We start from the raw sequence: 17855 nt of genomic DNA, 5'->3' as shown, positions 1-17855 counted from the left end.
TGGGTTAGACCAGCACTTGTGGTACGTTGCACTGAATCTTGTCCCACCTCTCCTGGGGCACAAACATCATGACCTGTCGTGTTGAATATTGTCCCAATAAAAAGTAATCACCAGGTCGGTGTTACCTCCGATTTCTCTGAATTCAGCAGCCACCCTAATTGCATGAGCAACTTGATGATGAACTGCCTGTGGAGTTGGACAACTGGATCCTGCTGGGCTTGAACACAGTCATCGATATAGTTCTCGAATGTCACGCCTCCACAATGCAGGTAGCTTGTTATTGGATTGGGTACCTGAGTAAAAAGCCACGGGCTGTACATACGCCAAACAACAGGACCCTCCATTGGTAATGACGCCTCTTGAAGGTAGGCATCTCGCAGGTCGAGGGAAATGAGAGGTCTAACAACTCTTGCCTCTGACAAAGAGATATCTCCTGAGATTTGAACGTTCAATAAGTTGAGCTACTATGTCAGTACTAACGGATTGCTGAATGTAGTATGTTCGACGCATGGAGAATGTCAGTCAATCTACAGGAACGTTCACATTGTAAATGAATTGAAGAAATTCGTACGATTGGCAACCTCAACGTTTTGGTTGGCCGAACAATATGATGGTTCGCCAGGTGGAATGATAAAGGTAGTAGATCACTGCCTTGTGACAGTCCACACATAACTACAGGGACCTCTGAACTCCGTGCTTGAGCTAGTGTAGAAAACTGAGTAACCTCAGCCAAAGTCAAACTCGGACTTGATATCCGATTCGTGGGATCAAGACAAGTCTGCAAGGGCACTTCACAGTCACTCTAATCATTAAACTTCCGGTAAACAAACAGTAGTACGCCATTTGCAAACGTTACACACGAGTGACAAAAAACTGGACAACACGGTCTTCGGTTAACTGGGCGAGTCGCAACCCATAAATTCCGGGCTAAGCTATGCTGACTACTTGACAAAACATCACTGCTGGTACCATGCGCAAAAACTTGACCCATCAGTTATCTGTCCAGAAACTTGCTTATCATGTAAAACAAAGGGAGCTGAAAATGACAAACCATCTGCAATAATTGCACCCAGCTATACACAAACACGCTGTTACAAGTAGTCTCTAGTAACAAGACTCAGTGAAGGGTCGTAAAGTATTCCTGGCTAGCAAAGCTTATCAGGTGGTTGTAGAAGTGATATCTACACCAAAGGGTAGATTCGTTGAACCGAATCAATCATCAAAGGTGAAGATCGGATGGTAGATTAAATCTGGAATGAGATTAGCCCCGGTCACGGAGGACTCTTGAGAACTGGGATCGTCAGACCGTCAAGTGCCAAGCGTGATATGTTGAGATGACTGCGCTACTGACAACAAATGTAAATTGATTCCGCATGGTGAAGCACATAGCTACTACCTCTGTTCAACCATCCGATAAAGGGGTACAAGGTGAAATAAGTTATGTGACTAAAAACATTAAGCGCCTCACAAGCCGTGAGGTAAACCAGTTAAACAAATCAAATTGTCGAGCTTAGAGCTTGTCACTTCTTAATGAGGAATTCAGCGCCTCACAGATGCCCTGAAAACTAGGATTGTGTTGAAAACTAGCAGAGTTCGACAAATTTGGCCCTATCTAGATGCAAGCTCACGAGGATGTGGAAAACCAGTGTTGACAAGTCCCGATCCTTCATGCTGAATGTAATCAATAGAACATCTGGTATCTTGCTCTAGGTGGTCGGTGAACCATGTGATCATGTGTGTTGAATCAACCCAACCAATTCCTGCATCTTACAGGCGACTGGCATAGCCCGAACCATGAAAGACGAGGTTTGATGTGGGTTAAGTGTCTTGGGAGGCATCCCAGAAACATTTGGCATAGGCTCTGATACGCTGGTAAGATGCGCCATGTTGGAAATAACACGAGTGGTGAATCGCCCAATTCGTGAATAAGCTCAATTGCTGGCAAGGTCCGAGGAACGGATTATTGACGAATGCTGACAGTTCGATGAATGACGACAATTTAGCAATCTGGAATGGCCAGGTGAACTGGTTTTCGGCGATAGGAAGCGGTTTGGCCAAGTGAAACGGTATGAGTCGGACTGGTAAATCGGTTCAGGGTGGTAAGCCGGAACGTTGATGTGATCTGAATCAGTCCGTGATCTGGACCGGTGTTGTGATCTGGATCGTGACTGTGATCTGGATAGGTTCGGTAATCCGAAACGCTTAAATGATCTCAGCTGATGGAGAGATCTAGAATGATCAGAGGAACCGGTGAGGCGCATTGAAATGTTCCAGCCGAGGTGAATTGGTTCAAGGAGGTGAATCGTTTTGGAGAAGAGAGACGTTACGACGAGGCGATCCGTTTCGGAGCTGTGAATCGAATCCATGATGTGAACCGTTTCGGCGATAAGAAACAGTGTTAATATTATGGCGAATTGAGTCGATGTCATAATCCAATACGCCGTGGGGAAACAGTTCCGTCTGGTGAATCCAATCGGTATGGCGAACCGATTTGGTGTGGGTAATTGGTTTGGTGATTTGACAATGTAGATCGGCTGTGTGAGTCAGCTGGCTACACAGAACGGTTTGATGAGGTGGAATGACGAGTAGACATCTGATGATGCACCAATAAAATCATCACCTTCCGACATGGGCATCTGCGGACGACGAGCAGTAAATACTGGTTGTTGAAAGCGGGGGTTTTGCCGGGTGATCAACTGTTGAAGTGTAACGAGCTCTGTCTGCCAGCCAACAGGAGTAAGCATGTCTATATGCTCTAAAAACATCCTTGATAAGAGAGCACATTCCCAACAACGTTTGCTCCACAGTCAATACAACACACACATGACGAGTGGGGATCCGAGGAAGAAAATATTGTTACACAATGTGCGCAACATTACGCTACTTAGGGTCAACTACCCATGATATATTTCTCATGTTAACTTGTAAGGAAAAGCTGAGAACTCTCACAATACGTCCACACAGTGGTGCGACAAGAAGAAGAATGATCACTCTGAGGTAGTCACGTGGGTAGACAGGGGAACGTGCTGCACCCTTAGCCGGGGACTAGTAGGGACCTGTCCTATAAGGAGAGAAGCCTAGGGAATACGGGTTTATGGACAAGAGAGGCCTACAGGGAAAGTTCTCATTCGTTCCACTCAGCTTTGAAGCAAGAGAGAGAAGTGCAAATCGTGAGATAGGATAAGTTTAAAAAACTTTCAACAGCCTGAACAAAAATGCTTGAAAAACCTTTGTATGGTTTACATGTTATAACTTATGATATTACTTCTTTCTATGTCTAAGAATCTTTTGAATTATTTACTTACTGTGTTTTGTAACAAACGTAGTAAAAGATTTCATTGTTGTAATAACACTGACAAGTATATATATTCGATACAAAGGTGCGACTTAACACTTTTATTCGATTAGGTAACATTATCAACTTTAGATTATGTAAAAAAAAAATGGTTACAATTCGGTAAGCCTTAAATTAGTAAGTTAAATTATGTCGAATCTATTTGAGCTTGTATATATAATTATTTGTGTTTATCCATTATGTTTCATTATATGAAATATGACAACATAATAATGCCTAAAAAGTAAATTTAAACTATTCTATTGTGTTTGAATTCTTTGTATGTCCTTGAAATTTGGTACATTGTTTTCTATTTATTAGGAAGTTGAAGAAAATATAATCTTCCTCTAAACCATTACATCTAATTCAATCAATGTGCATAAGAAGTATTTTAGTATCCATTCCCAAAGAAGAGTACCAGACACTTACCTCTGTAAAAACATCATAATCCCCTCTCTCGCCGACATAAGCATATGATAATGATTAGCAATTGCTATCAAAACTCTATAAATCTTTCTTCTGATTGACACTAAACGTAGCATCTCTTTTAAAAGTACAACACACATATGCTTCTCTCACTGAATAAAAGGTGCTTTCTGTTGATGAATATATGTGGGTCTCGCTGTGAGAAACTGCCAATTACCTGCCCCATAAACACATAACCCGCTGTGAGGAGCTGATTAATCTGCCCCATATATGCGGCTCTCAGCCTTAATGAGTTAAGCAGTAAGATACCCCACCCCCTCTGGGCCCTTCTGACTGACTGACTGACTGAGTTTGGTTTAACGCCGCTTTTAGCAATATTCCAGCAACATCACGGCGGAGGACACCAGAAATGGGCTTCACACATTATACCCATGTGGGGATTCGAACCCAGGTCTTCAGCGTGACGAGCCAACGCTTTAACCACTAGGCTACCCCACCGCCCCCTGGGCCCTTCTGAAGCTATTGCGGCTAATATTATTTGACAGAAAGATACCACACCCCTCTTGAACCTTCGGAAGCTATCGTTGCTAATACTATTTGACAGTAAGATACCCCACCCCCTCTAGAACCTTCTGAAGCTATTGCGGCTAATATTAATTGACAGTAAGATACCCCACCCCTGTTGAACCTTCTGAAGCTATTGCGGCTAATACCATTTGACAGTAAGATACCCCACCCTGTTGAACCTTCTGAAGCTATTGCGGCTAATACTATTTGACAGTAAGATACCCCACCCCTGTTGAACCTTCTGAAGCTATTGCGGCTAATACTATTTGACAGTAAGATACCCCACCCCTGTTGAACCTTCTGAAGCTATTGCGGCTAATACTATTTGACAGTAAGATACCCCACCCCTGTTGAACCTTCTGAAGCTATTGCGGCTAATACTATTTGACAGTAAGATACCCCACCCCTGTTGAACCTTCTGAAGCCATTGCGGCTAATACTATTTGACAGTAAGATACCCCACCCCTGTTGAACCTTCTGAAGCTATTGCGGCTAATACTATTTGACAGTAAGATACCCCACCCCCTCTGGAACCTTCTGAAGCTATTGCGGCTAATACTATTTGACAGTAAGATACCCCACCCTCTGGAACCTTCTGAAGCTATTGTGGCTAATACTATTTGACAGTAAGATACCCCACCCCCCTCTGGAACCTTCTGAAGCTATTAAGCGGCTAATACTATTTGACAGTAAAATACCCCACCCCCTCTGGAACCTTCTGAAGCTATTATGGCTAATACTATTTGACAGTAAAATACCCCCCCCCTCTGTTGAACCTTCTGAAGCTATTACGGCTAATACTATTTGACAGTAAGATACCCCACCCCTGTTGAACCTTCTGAAGCTATTGCGGCTAATACTATTTGACAGTAAGATACCCCACCCCCTCTGGAACCTTCTGAAGCTATTGCGGCTAATACTATTTGACGGTAAGATACCCCACCCCTGTTGAACCTTCTGAAGCTATTGCGGCTAATACTATTTGACAGTAAAATACCCCACCCCTCTGGAACCTTCTGAAGCCATTGCGGCTAATACTATTTGACAGTAAGATACCCCACCTGTTGAACCTTCTGAAGCTATTATGGCTAATACTATTTGACAGTAAGATACCCCACCCCCTCTAGAACCTTCTGAAGCTATTATTAGCTAATACTATTTGACAGTAAGATACCCCACCCCTGTTGAACCTTCTGAAGCTATTGTGGCTAATACTATTTGACAGTAAAATACCCCACCCCCTCTGGAACCTTCTGAAGCCATTGCGGCTAATACTATTTGACAGTAAGATACCCCACCTCTGTTGAACCTTCTGAAGCTATTGCGGCTAATACTATTTGACAGTAAGATACCCCACCCCCTCTGGAACCTTCTGAAGCTATTGCGGCTAATACTATTTGACAGTAAGATACCCCACCCCTGTTGAACCTTCTGAAGCTATTGCTAATACTATTTGACAGTAAAATACCCCACCCTCTGGAACCTTCTGAAGCTATTACGGCTAATACTATTTGACAGTAAGATACCCCACCCCTCTGGAACCTTCTGAAGCTATTATGGCTAATACTATTTGACAGTAAGATACCCCACCCCTCTGGAACCTTCTGAAGCTATTGTGGCTAATACTATTTGACAGTAAGATACCCCACCCTCTCTGAACCTTCTGAAGCTATTATGCTAATACTATTTGACAGTAAAATACCCCACCCTCTGGAACCTTCTGAAGCTATTATGCTAATACTATTTGACAGTAAAATACCCCACCCCTCTGGAACCTTCTGAAGCTATTAAGGCTAATACTATTTGACAGTAAGATACCCCACCCCTGTTGAACCTTCTGAAGCTATTAAGCGCTAATACTATTTGACAGTAAGATACCCCACCCTGTTGAACCTTCTGAAGCTATTATGGCAATACTATTTGACAGTAAAATACCCCACCCCCTCTGAACCTTCTGAAGCTATTGTGGCTAATACTATTTGACAGTAAGATACCCCACCTCTGTTGAACCTTCTGGAAGCTATTAGGCTAATACTATTTGACAGTAAGATACCCCACCCCTCTGGAACCTTCTGAAGCTATCATGGGCTAATACTATTTGACAGTAAAATACCCCACCCCTCTGGAACCTTCTGAAGCTATTGCGGCTAATACTATTTGACAGTAAAATACCCCACCCCTCTGAAACCTTCTGAAGCTATTGTGGCTAATACTATTTGACAGTAAGATACCCCACCCCTCTGGAACCTTCTGAAGCTATTAAGGCTAATACTATTCGACAGTAAGAAACCCCACCCCTCTGGAACCTTCTGAAGCTATTAAGGGCTAATACTATTTGACAGTAAAATACCCCACCCTCTGGAACCTTCTGAAGCTATTAGGTTAATACTATTTGACAGTAAGATACCCCACCCCTCTGGAACCTTCTGAAGCTATTATGGCTAATACTATTTGACAGTAAAATACCCCACCCCCTCTGGAACCTTCTGAAGCTATTGTGGCTAATACTATTTGACAGTAAGATACCCCACCCCCTCTGGAACCTTCTGAAGCTATTGCGGCTAATACTATTTGACAGTAAAATACCCCACCCCCTCTGGAACCTTCTGAAGCCATTGCGGCTAATACTATTTGACAGTAAGATACCCCACCCCTGTTGAACCTTCTGAAGCTATTGTGGCTAATACTATTCGACATTGTCAATCTGATTTTGTTTCCTTATTATGTAATAAAACAATTACAGATTTATAGACAAAAAAGCAACATGTCTCTTTTCAGATACACAGTTTCAGGATCCTGACTGCCAGACATGGTGAAGATTAAGGTAAAATCAAATATAACTTGATTACGTATGGAGATTACCTGAACATAATTTGTCTTTTAATCGCACATCCCCACAAACAAATATAGCAAACTGCTCACAAACAAGAAACTCAAGTTTGCTTAACCATAATAAATTAATAATTTCATCAATTATCTTTATCCATACACTGAAAATTTATGATTTATTTTGTGAGAAAGTATTCATACTCAGTATAAGAAGATTGACTGAGGCAGAGCCTCCTCTTTGTCTTATGTGCATGCCTTTTAAACAAATTCCAATTATATGACAGCGTGAGCTTGAAGTGGGTGGAACACTGAGAGTGATAAAGATCCCATTTCCCACGTTGGTGAAACCCACAGGTCAGATATGGTGTTGACAAGGCTAGAAATATATTCAGGGCAAAACCAGATTCAAACCCACAATTACAGGTTTCTAGAGTGCCAAATAGATGTAACCCTGCACAGAAATTTGTGGCACCTTAGACAACTGGGCTACCTATGTCCCACCTCCCCGATTTTTGTTTAAAAAAACAGATGGTGATGAGATAAGATGTGTATCAATTACCCTTAGAACACAATATTCACCTCTGCAATGGTTTGAAGTGACTTTGAAGACACACTGGATTAATGGGAATCATGTTGAGTATTGTAATGTAAACCAGCATTTTCCCACTGAACCACCAGGGCAGGGGAATGAAGGTTCACAGAGCACATTTTTTTTTTGACATTTTCCATCATCCACTGCTTGGTGCATGTATACTAGGCACATAAAGAAACGGTGCATACAAAAATTTAAAATCGAAATTTATCAAACTTGTGTAGACACATAAGGATTTCAACTCAGAGATTAGTGACATGTATCCAACATGCATGCACGTGCCACGTTCCGTGACGTCAGTGGGTTCAATTGAAATTCTCCTGACTTGTTATTGTCTCATGATCCCTCCATTAAAGTTTATATGTACCTTTGACATTGTTATCGTACTTATCAACTGGGATAATATTTTGACAATGCACAGTTTCTTTATGTGGCTAGTATACAATGCTGGGATCTGCTTTGGTGCAGGTGTTAGACCTCAGAATGTGGTGGAAAGACACATTTGAACAGGTGGGTGACGTGAAATTGGGTTTAACGTCATGCTTGAAAATATTTCGCTCATACTTAAGCTGGTTTTATAGTGCTAGCCCACTGAGATACCATGCCGCAGTGAAGCATGAATACCCCACTCAGACACATTATACTGACTCTGAGCCAACCAGTCCTTGTGCTGAGCGCCAGACAGGGACCAACAAGTACCATATTTTAACGTCTTTTGGTATGACGCGGTCGGAGATGGAACCCGCGACCTTGCGCTCTCCCATTTGAACAGAAGGGTATAGGTATCAAATAGATACAATAAAGACAAACTTTAAAGATAACATTACATCGCGAGCGCTACGTTTTGATACAGGTTCTTGTACAATGGGCAATCAACGTTGTTATCCATAAAGTTTCTCTATATTGTTCTTCCCTACTTCAAAAATGACACTAAAAAAATAATTATCAAATACACGTAGATACAACAAATGTGATTAATGCAGGCATCAATATGAGAAGATTTGGGTCATAGGTGGAATAAAACATTTTTCCTTGGTTTTGGTCATGTCTGAAGAAAACAAAATGCCTCCATTACATCCATCTACCTATAGAGTTCATTCTTAAACCTATTTGATCACAAATGTTTCCTCTAACTCACCAGCAAGTCTGGGTCCTCAGTGTCAGACAGCTCTTCATCACTGCCGATGTCTCTCATACTCTCAGCGGCCATTTTGTTAATCACGGACATGTCCAGTGGAGCTGCAAACAAATTCCAACATCAGGTTCTTTGTTTGTTCTTTAAAGCCGCACTCAGCAATGTTCCAGCTATATGGCGGGGACCTGTAAATAATTGAGTCTAGACCAGACAATCGATCTATGCAAATGGTATACAATGACATGTCTCAACCAAGTCAGCGAGCCTGACCACTCAATCCCAATAGTTGTCTCTTACGACAAGCATGGGTTGCTGAAGACCAATTCTAACCAAATGTTGACATGTTCATCCTGGCTGTTAACACCACAAGAATCACATAATAGTGAAATGATACCAACAACCACTTTCTCAAAACAAGAGTCATCAGAAGATGACATATCCCCCCGGCCCCCACATATTTGAAAGAACAAATCAGCTGACAGTTACTTAAAGTCCAGCTTGATGTCTTTTTAGATTAAGTCTGAATCGTTTCCATGGAAACCGAGAAAAATAAAATCGGCAAAAATCTGTAAATAGCAAAAGGCACCCACATATTTGAAAGAACAAATCAGCTGACAGTTACTTAAAGTCCAGCTTGATGTCTTTTTAGATTAAGTCTGAATCGTTTCCATGGAAACCGAGAAAAATAAAATCGGCAAAAATCTGTAAATAGCAAAAGGCACCACTTAGCTCATGCTTGATATATCTACCAAGTCTTGAAGAAAGATATTGAACGGTTTTCGAGTTATGCTCCGGAAACAAAATGATTACGGACGGACAGACAAGCTGTTGACTATATCCCCCCGCATTACATGCCAGGGAGATAACAAGCTTCAGAATGAAACCAGACTGTTGCTCCCTTATTTACGTAGGCAGAATGACAGTTACAATGGCAGAATAGTAGATGACAAACTATCTTGTTTTGAAATGAAGCCGAGAGCTCTTAAATGTTAGGAAAAAAAGGAAATATATATTGCAAAGATACTGAGACAGGGCGTTCAGGATATCAGTTCCCCCTATAAACAGTGATAAACATGTAATCATTATTAAACCAAATCTACATCTCTCTCCAGGAGGATGACCAACCTTTCCTCTTGGTTGCTGGTTTCTTTACCTCACCACCAGTCAGAGCTGCCAGCTCCGCCTCCAAGTCATCATCATCATCATCCATTCCTCCATGCATTGTGTCATCCTCCATACCACCAAACCCCATCTGGTCAAATTGAAATCAACACATTGATTTAGGGTCACTAGTAGAATACATTAAGTCTTATCAGTTTATAAACCTTTAAACATGCTAAGTTCAACATTGTCAATGAAGTAAACACATTTCTATTTTTTAGAATCCAAATTGTGTAAACTGGAAATTATTTGTGTGAACATAATAACCAAACTAATACTACTGCTACTACACCATCGACATAATTAAATATATAGTAAATATATACGATAACATTGAGAATGGGAGCAAATCATTTATGCTGCTCTGCTCACAGGATTCCAAATAAGGATGTCTTTTTGAATCATTAAACCAATCAATCACGGTAGCATGCACATAAATTTTGATACATGTGAATTTTCTTCACTTAATCAAATTTTTTTACAATGTCAGAAACACGTTTGGTAGAAACATAGAGAGAATTGTTGAATTTCTACATTCAGAATGAGACAGATGGATAACAGGCAGTTTTAGATCTACACCTTTGATATGACAATAGTGTTATGAAGTTTAGAAGCAGCATTTACATCAGTTTGTTGAAAGATACCTGTTTGATGTTGAACAACACTCAATGCTGCACACATGCAATATTAAACATATTTTCGGAGCACCTTTAGAATACAGCACCACAACTTCTCGTGAGGACGATCTCTGCCGTAGGTCACATGTCATTAAGACAGGCAACCAGTTTGTGAGAACCCGTCGGACGAGAACCCGCGACCTTCGGATTGTTAGCCTGACAGCTAACCGACTGAGCTACGTCCACACTGTTGCACAATGTGCAAATTTATCGAGTCATTCCTGTGGCGTCCATCGAAATCACCGAAATCACCGAAACCCACGAAGTCTACAGTGTCGGCGTGACTTCGCATTTACCACGAACAATGCCGAAGTTGTTCGAAATGATCGGGTAACCTTGGAAACACATGACGTCATTCTTTTTTCGCCTGCGCAAGTTCATGGGCCGGGAAATCTAAAGCGTCATTTCAAGCTTTGACATTGAAAGGGGCAAACATCGTGAATTCACGATGGCAGGATCTTTGGAGGATTCGTTTGAGGATTTTGTGATGGAAAAGAAAGTGTATTTAGCGGAGCAAGGAAGGAGAACTTGGTTCATGGGAGTAAGGATAAGAGGGCCAGGAATAAGGATGTGGTAGACACTGGGAAGGCGGATGGCAGTTTTCCTTCATTTCCAAGTTGTACTGATGCTCCTTGGGTAAGTTCATATGGGAGAGATTTGGGAGGGCTTCCAGGGTCATAACTTATGATTGGTTGCTCTTTCATGTATTTGTGACGATTAAGTGCTACTTTTGGCTTGGTGCATGAACCGTGGGTTACTCTGTAACCATGTCACCTGTGATGTATGCAAGAGGTCAATGTATATTGCAGAGGCAACTGGGATTCATCGGAGTAGTGACGGCATTCGTTGGGCTTGTCGTAGAGAACGATTGATGGAGTTAGACATCAGTGTTACAAATCAATCGAACTAAAAGCTGGTTCTCTGATGCTCGCATCAATATGGCTGAATGTTTGAAATTGATTTTTCACTGAATGTCGGAACCGCTCTCAGCTTGATTGTCAGACTGAGTACGGTTTTTCTTCAGCAACGACTACTGACTGGTACAACTTTTGTCGTGGAGGTGTGTGATAAGTCGGTTTATGGGAGAATGGAAAGATAGGTGGGCCAGGTATTATTGTTGAGATTGATGAATCAAAGTTTGGCAAACGAAAGTATCATAAAGGTCATTATGTGGAGGGCCAGTGGGTGTTCGAGGTGTTGAGAGATTGGCCCGACATAAGATTTTTATGGTACCAGTAGAACGCCGTGATGCTGACACTTTGATTCCATTAATCAAGCAATGGATTTTACCCGGTTCTACTATCATTTCTGACTGTTGGGAAATCATACAGTTCTCTCGATTCTGATCCGGATTACACACATCTCACTGTCAACCATTCGAGAATTTCAAAGACCCCATTACAGGTAGCATACAAATACAATTGAAGGAGCATGGCTTCATCGCGGTTAGCTCCATGAATAAGTACGGCACTGTCAAGTCTCTTTTGAATCCTATCTCAATGAACATATCTGGAGAGTAAAGGTATCTTGGGGTGAAGGGGATTTGTTTGATGCTCTACTGTGAGGTTACCCGACAGTATCCTATTAATAACATGCCTGATCCATTCCACTTCAGCCTGCTTCCTCCACGGTTCTTGCTGCCTCCTCTCCTGCCAACTGACTGAGTACTGATCATGCCTTGAGCGGCGACTATCGATCCATGTTTGGTTTTCACCAAAACGCCATTACATTACTTTTGCTGAGTGTATTATTAATTTCATTCACAATAGTAAATGTATGGTGCTTGTGTGCACGTTCGCCATGGATTTAAAAAAAAGAAATAGAATCCCCGCCCCAACCAAAGCCATTTCTAACCCTAAACCCTAACCCTAAACCTAAACCCTAACCCTAAACCTAACCCTAAACCTAAACCCTAACTAACCCTAACCCTGAAACCCCACCTAACCCTAAACCCTAATATAATGATTAAATTGACCAAAACTGCGAATAATAGATTTTGGCATAATGTGACAGGTAAAATGCATTCTTACTAAATTGAAAAAATATAAAATGCAATAAAAACACAAAAAACACAAAGTATAACACCTCAGCACCCGTGAAATGTACATTATTATCAGCGCATTTTTGTGAAAAAACAAAACATGGTAAACTGGTGCTTGCAAATAATTGCGCATCCGCCTGTAAACTATTGCTGGAAACTCTCAACATCGTTGGGCTTATGCAATGAGATAGCCAGTAGAGATGAAACATCACTGAACGGAGCTTATACGCACTCGATGACCTTGACAACCGTGTTGCCATGCTGGCGTCATAGGGCATTGTTTCGAGAACGTGCTTTGGAACAAAGTCACACTAAATTACGTAAATGGGTATTATGACGTAATTTCAAAGTTTGTGGTGCTGTATTCTAAAGGTAGGCCATATTTTCTTGATTCTGAGTTATGTGTATATGTGATAAGATAAGATAAGATAATTCTTATATATATATAAAAATATATTCATAGGTAACATGATAACCATAATAACATCCAAGTCACCATGACATTTCAAATCTTAAACATCATACACATATACTATCATTGGATATAGATCTGTTATGTTGGTTTGAGTCATCCATTTGTTAAGATACGAGTGGGTATGGCTCGTCCAGCTTTTGAGTACAAGTGTGCCAAAAAGTATGGGTATGGATAGCCATGTTGCCCATGTGTTTAAAATGTTTGGTACCAATATATGTGAGTATCTAACTAATCACTATCCTTTCATCCTAGCTTCAAAATGGCATTGTTAGTTTGAATTCTCCTATAAACACATAATTTCACCATTATTATTTTATACATCAATATATTTTTAATTGAATGAAAAAGATGATGCCACTTGAAGGATGTGGTTTATTACAAAGGCGTTAGTAATCAATTATTAAAAATCTAATTCGGAAATTTGAAATGCATGTCATCCAAACTATGTGGAGAAGCATTTAGTGATCAGATCGTCTTGGCATGTCAAATTGCATAAACATTCAGAGTCGTTGATTTCAAGCTTCAGAAATCAGGAAATGGTGATAAGGTTGTGATTCACTGTCACACGACACTGTTATTTACGCACACCGACAGACAGATGTAAACGAATCGATAAATCGATGGGAATAGTTTATAAAGTCATAAAACTAATATTCACTTGATTCATTAGCGCTGTCCCCTTCCTCGATTGAGTCTGAGGAGCCTGTTTCTTCTTCCCAAACATTGTTTGCGTTCTGCTTGTTTACTTTCCGGAAGTACCATAAAGTGCAAGAGTTATTTCCTTTAAAAGCGCCACCTGTAAAAAAACAAGGGGGGATAATAGTGGTGACTACCGCACCACACAATCCTTGCTTCAACTGACCCTGGTAGTTAAAATCATGGTTCGATTCCCCATATGGATACACACCGAGAACATTTCGTCTTTTCAACCAATGTTATTTTTTTGCAATCATGCTAAAAGCGACGTAAAAGCTTACTATGACTTTCGTGTATTCAGTAAGACTTGTTTCATACAAATGCATTAATATCAAATATACGTGACCGTTCGCTTCCCATTCAGTTTGGCAAGATAGAGATGAACTTCAGTAGTAGTCGTCTCACATTATAGGGTTGGTTGGACATATATCAGTTGGTGCTTCTATGTTCTGCATACAACAAAATAAATAAGCGATATCTTCCATATAGGTTCTAGAGCATTTAAAGGTCACATGCAACGTAAAACACAACTTTGCAGATTCTGATACCTTTCGGTATGGACATACCGAAACAAATCGTCAAAAATGCAAATTCAGCTTATAAAGTTGAAAAATAACGCGATGAAAAAAAACGCGCGAAATCGGAGTTCAAACGTTTCACTAATTTTCCCCCCGACTTTTCTGGGGAAAACGGGTTTCAACAGCTGGGCTGCGCTCAAAGCACGTGCGCAAGTAAATAGGTTCGCGCAGCTTGGAAGCGGGTTATCGGGTGAATACTCGGTGAAGGCTTTGGTGTGAGCTATTTTTCTAATGTTTTGTTGATATCTCACAGGCGCGAGCTTTTTATATGTTATGACAGTAAATTAACTGTTTATATAATTTCATTTGTCTATTTCACCACACGTTCTTCTTACCGAGACACTTTCTCAGTTCGATACTTAAAAGCAATGTCATTATTTAGCGTTGACACAATTTCTAACTGTGATATAGATATGTCGTTGTCACAGACAAAACTCAATGTCTTGTTTTATTGACACCTGTGTGTCTGCCTGCCTGTCTGCTAATGACAATATTCAATACACAACTGCGATCACTGACCACATGCAATTTGAACTTAACACCAATCAGGCTATACACCATAAACAAAACGCATTGATTTATGGCCCGAGTTCCGTCTCTGTCACATTATGTAATTACACAGACAGGAAGGTGTGATACTTAAACACCTGACATGTTATGATGTCTGTTGATTGCAAAATGTTATGTACAAAAAATGAGCATGTATTTACAAAACCCAACATCTCTATATATACACACATAATGAGCCATGAAGGCGCATCTGCTAAGGAACCAGCCGTTACATTTGAGTGCACACCCACCCGCTCTGACTGGGTTCGGTATCCCGGCTGCTTCGTTTCGAGGGAAGTAAACCCAAGTACAAAATATTTCACTTTTGATTTGCGATTATACGCTTATAATTTTGTTTATTTGTTTTTTCATAATCAGCAATGCATATTATATGTCATGAGGAAGTGATAATACTGTTTTAATTATGTTTGATTTTTTGGTTGCATGTGACCTTTAAGCGATCTAGTTAAAATAACACATTTGAAAGATATACAAACCAAAGTAGTTTACACGAATACAAACAAAAACAATTTGAGCGAAAGCTGAAATTGCCTTTTTCCACAAATGACCCATTAGCATGTATCATTTTATCTCAGAACAGATTCTACATTGGCGGATCCGTGTGTGTGTGTGTGTGTGTGTGTGTGTGTGTTTTACAGGGGGTTCGAACCCCCCTTTTGAAAATGACTTAAGGCCACACTGAAGAATTGTTTGGGCGTTGGCGGAGCCAGTGAGTTGTTCAGGGGGTTCGAACCTCCAGGAAATTATGCTTTGCTTGGTTCTGGGATCCTTTTGGTTTCTACAATAAAGTTTGTTTGTTGATATACCTTTTTACTTCAATTCTGCGATTTAATGACAGTCTTAAAACATTGTTGGCATGACGGTTTAATTATGTTCCTTTGTCACAGCTATTGTGTACGCTTTTGGTGAGTTCTACAGGAGAATTTGACACAGGGTTGGGATATATGTTATTGACTCAGCGGAGTGATGCACCAGAAACCCTAGATAATAATCAGTCACGGCTGTTTGCCGAAAGACAGATCCCAGTGGTCATAAAGGGGCTAAATGGTATTAAAATTGGTGCCAAATCACTGAATCAATGAAAATCTGTGATGAGATGTTCGAGAAAAGAGCAAGCGTTTCCTGCTCTAACTCTAGCATGCGAGTCTAGTTTTTCTTACTCCCAAGTGAGTGAGTTTAGTTTTACGCCGCTTTTAGCAATATTCCAACAATATCACGGTGAGGGACACCAGAAATGGACTTCACACATATATGTGGGGAATCGAACCCGGGTCTTCAGGGTGACAAGTGAACACTTTAACCACTAGGCTACCCCACCACCCTATTCCCAGGGGTCACGGGGCTGTGAACATACATAATTATTAGCTTCAATACAAACAAAGGTACCACAAACAGTCTTTTCGAGATACAGAGAGCGAACATCATGCAGTATTTGAAGACTTGTTTCATTTTCCACGCCCGTCAGTCAGGAGATGTTTTTGTAAGTTGATCAGAAGGTGGGTATCCATCATCCAGCTATTTGTCCCCCTGTTTCATCTGCTTCCCGGACCTTAAGAATGTCTTGGGGATTCATTTCACTCATCCAGCTTGTTTTGTTGAAATGCATGAACTTTAATGAATTCCCGCCACTCCTCTAACATCCAGAGTTATGGCTTCTGAGCCAGTGGAACAGGTCCACCAGCATGAAACCCATCCTTTAGAAACGCATCACCCATATATTTTCATCAATGTTGCTCATGACCCGAAATACGAATTTTAGGAACGTATGGTGAAAAAGGTGTAAAGGGAAACACGTACGTTACCCGTGTTACTGTTTTTACGGGTGAACCTCAACACGACAATGGAAACGGTCTTTAACCTTAATTACACGGAATGCACGTGCTTTGTGACTTGTTTCATCCTGTTTATACCGATCACGTCGGTTTAACAGACCAGCCTTTGCTAACTGTAATTCACCATTCCAATGTCAAGTGACGCCGCTGCGATGCCATGCTATCAGCTCAGGAGCGAGACAGCAGTAGGTTGGAATGTCAACACGCTCTATTCGACTATTGTTAGACTGTCCCAACGTCAGCAGCAGACCCTCAGCAACAGTGATCGTCCATGTCCTGGACAGCCACGTGTGACAATCCCCAGACAGGATCGCCATATTGGTCTGCCCTAGTAACCGATTTCTTCTTTGAGTGGCATTGTTTAGAAACTGGAGAGTAATGTACAGACAAACTATATGGATAAACAACTTCTTTATTCAGTATATGCGACGTTTTCGATACAGATTCTTGTATCGTTGTCAAGCAAGTATGAGTAAGGTAGATAACAGGGGACTATATATACAGTAAATCCAATCAACACCAGAGTTAAAGAACACCAGGTGTCTACATACAAGTCGGACAAGAAATCAGCTATCTCTGAACATATACAGAACAACCCCAATCATCAAATCAACTGGACAGAGTACACAATACTGGCAGCCAACCAACCTGACTTCACCAAACGGAAATTAACCGAAGCCATCCACGTCAACGGGCACCGACCCCTGATCAATAAAGACCAAGATTACTTCATCCCCTCTGCGTACGATGAACTCATCAACCAACCGTAGCTGGTTGTATTTAAGATCGGAAGGAAATAGACTTGATCATCTGAGTAAAACTAATCCAAAACAATTTCATGCTAAATTCAGTAAACGTAAAAAGACTAGTATTGACGTTCTATTGTCTGTGTTTCATTCTTATTTCAAAGATCTTGCAGGTGACTCTGATTATGGTTTAAAC

At 40.9% G+C, this 17855-nt stretch overlaps 1 protein-coding gene across 1 annotated transcript in view; it reads right to left on the bottom strand.

The window, feature by feature from the left end:
• LOC124258517 (coiled-coil and C2 domain-containing protein 1-like) overlaps positions 1 to 14018 on the bottom strand; it is a 64014-nt gene extending 49996 nt beyond the window's left edge. The window contains 3 exon segments of the mRNA XM_046692589.1: positions 8887 to 8987; positions 10009 to 10135; positions 13896 to 14018. Coding sequence (XP_046548545.1) covers positions 8887 to 8987; positions 10009 to 10135; positions 13896 to 13961 — 294 coding nt within the window. The 5' untranslated portion in view covers positions 13962 to 14018.
• Between the last annotated feature and the right edge of the window lie 3837 nt (positions 14019 to 17855).

Source organism: Haliotis rubra, unplaced genomic scaffold (genome assembly GCF_003918875.1).
Source record: "Haliotis rubra isolate DU_JTF1 unplaced genomic scaffold, ASM391887v1 Scf696, whole genome shotgun sequence".
In the NCBI taxonomy this organism is placed as follows: Eukaryota; Metazoa; Mollusca; class Gastropoda; order Lepetellida; family Haliotidae; genus Haliotis; species Haliotis rubra.
Note: the sequence above shows the minus strand (reverse complement) of the source record. Positions and strands in the feature narration are given on the sequence as shown.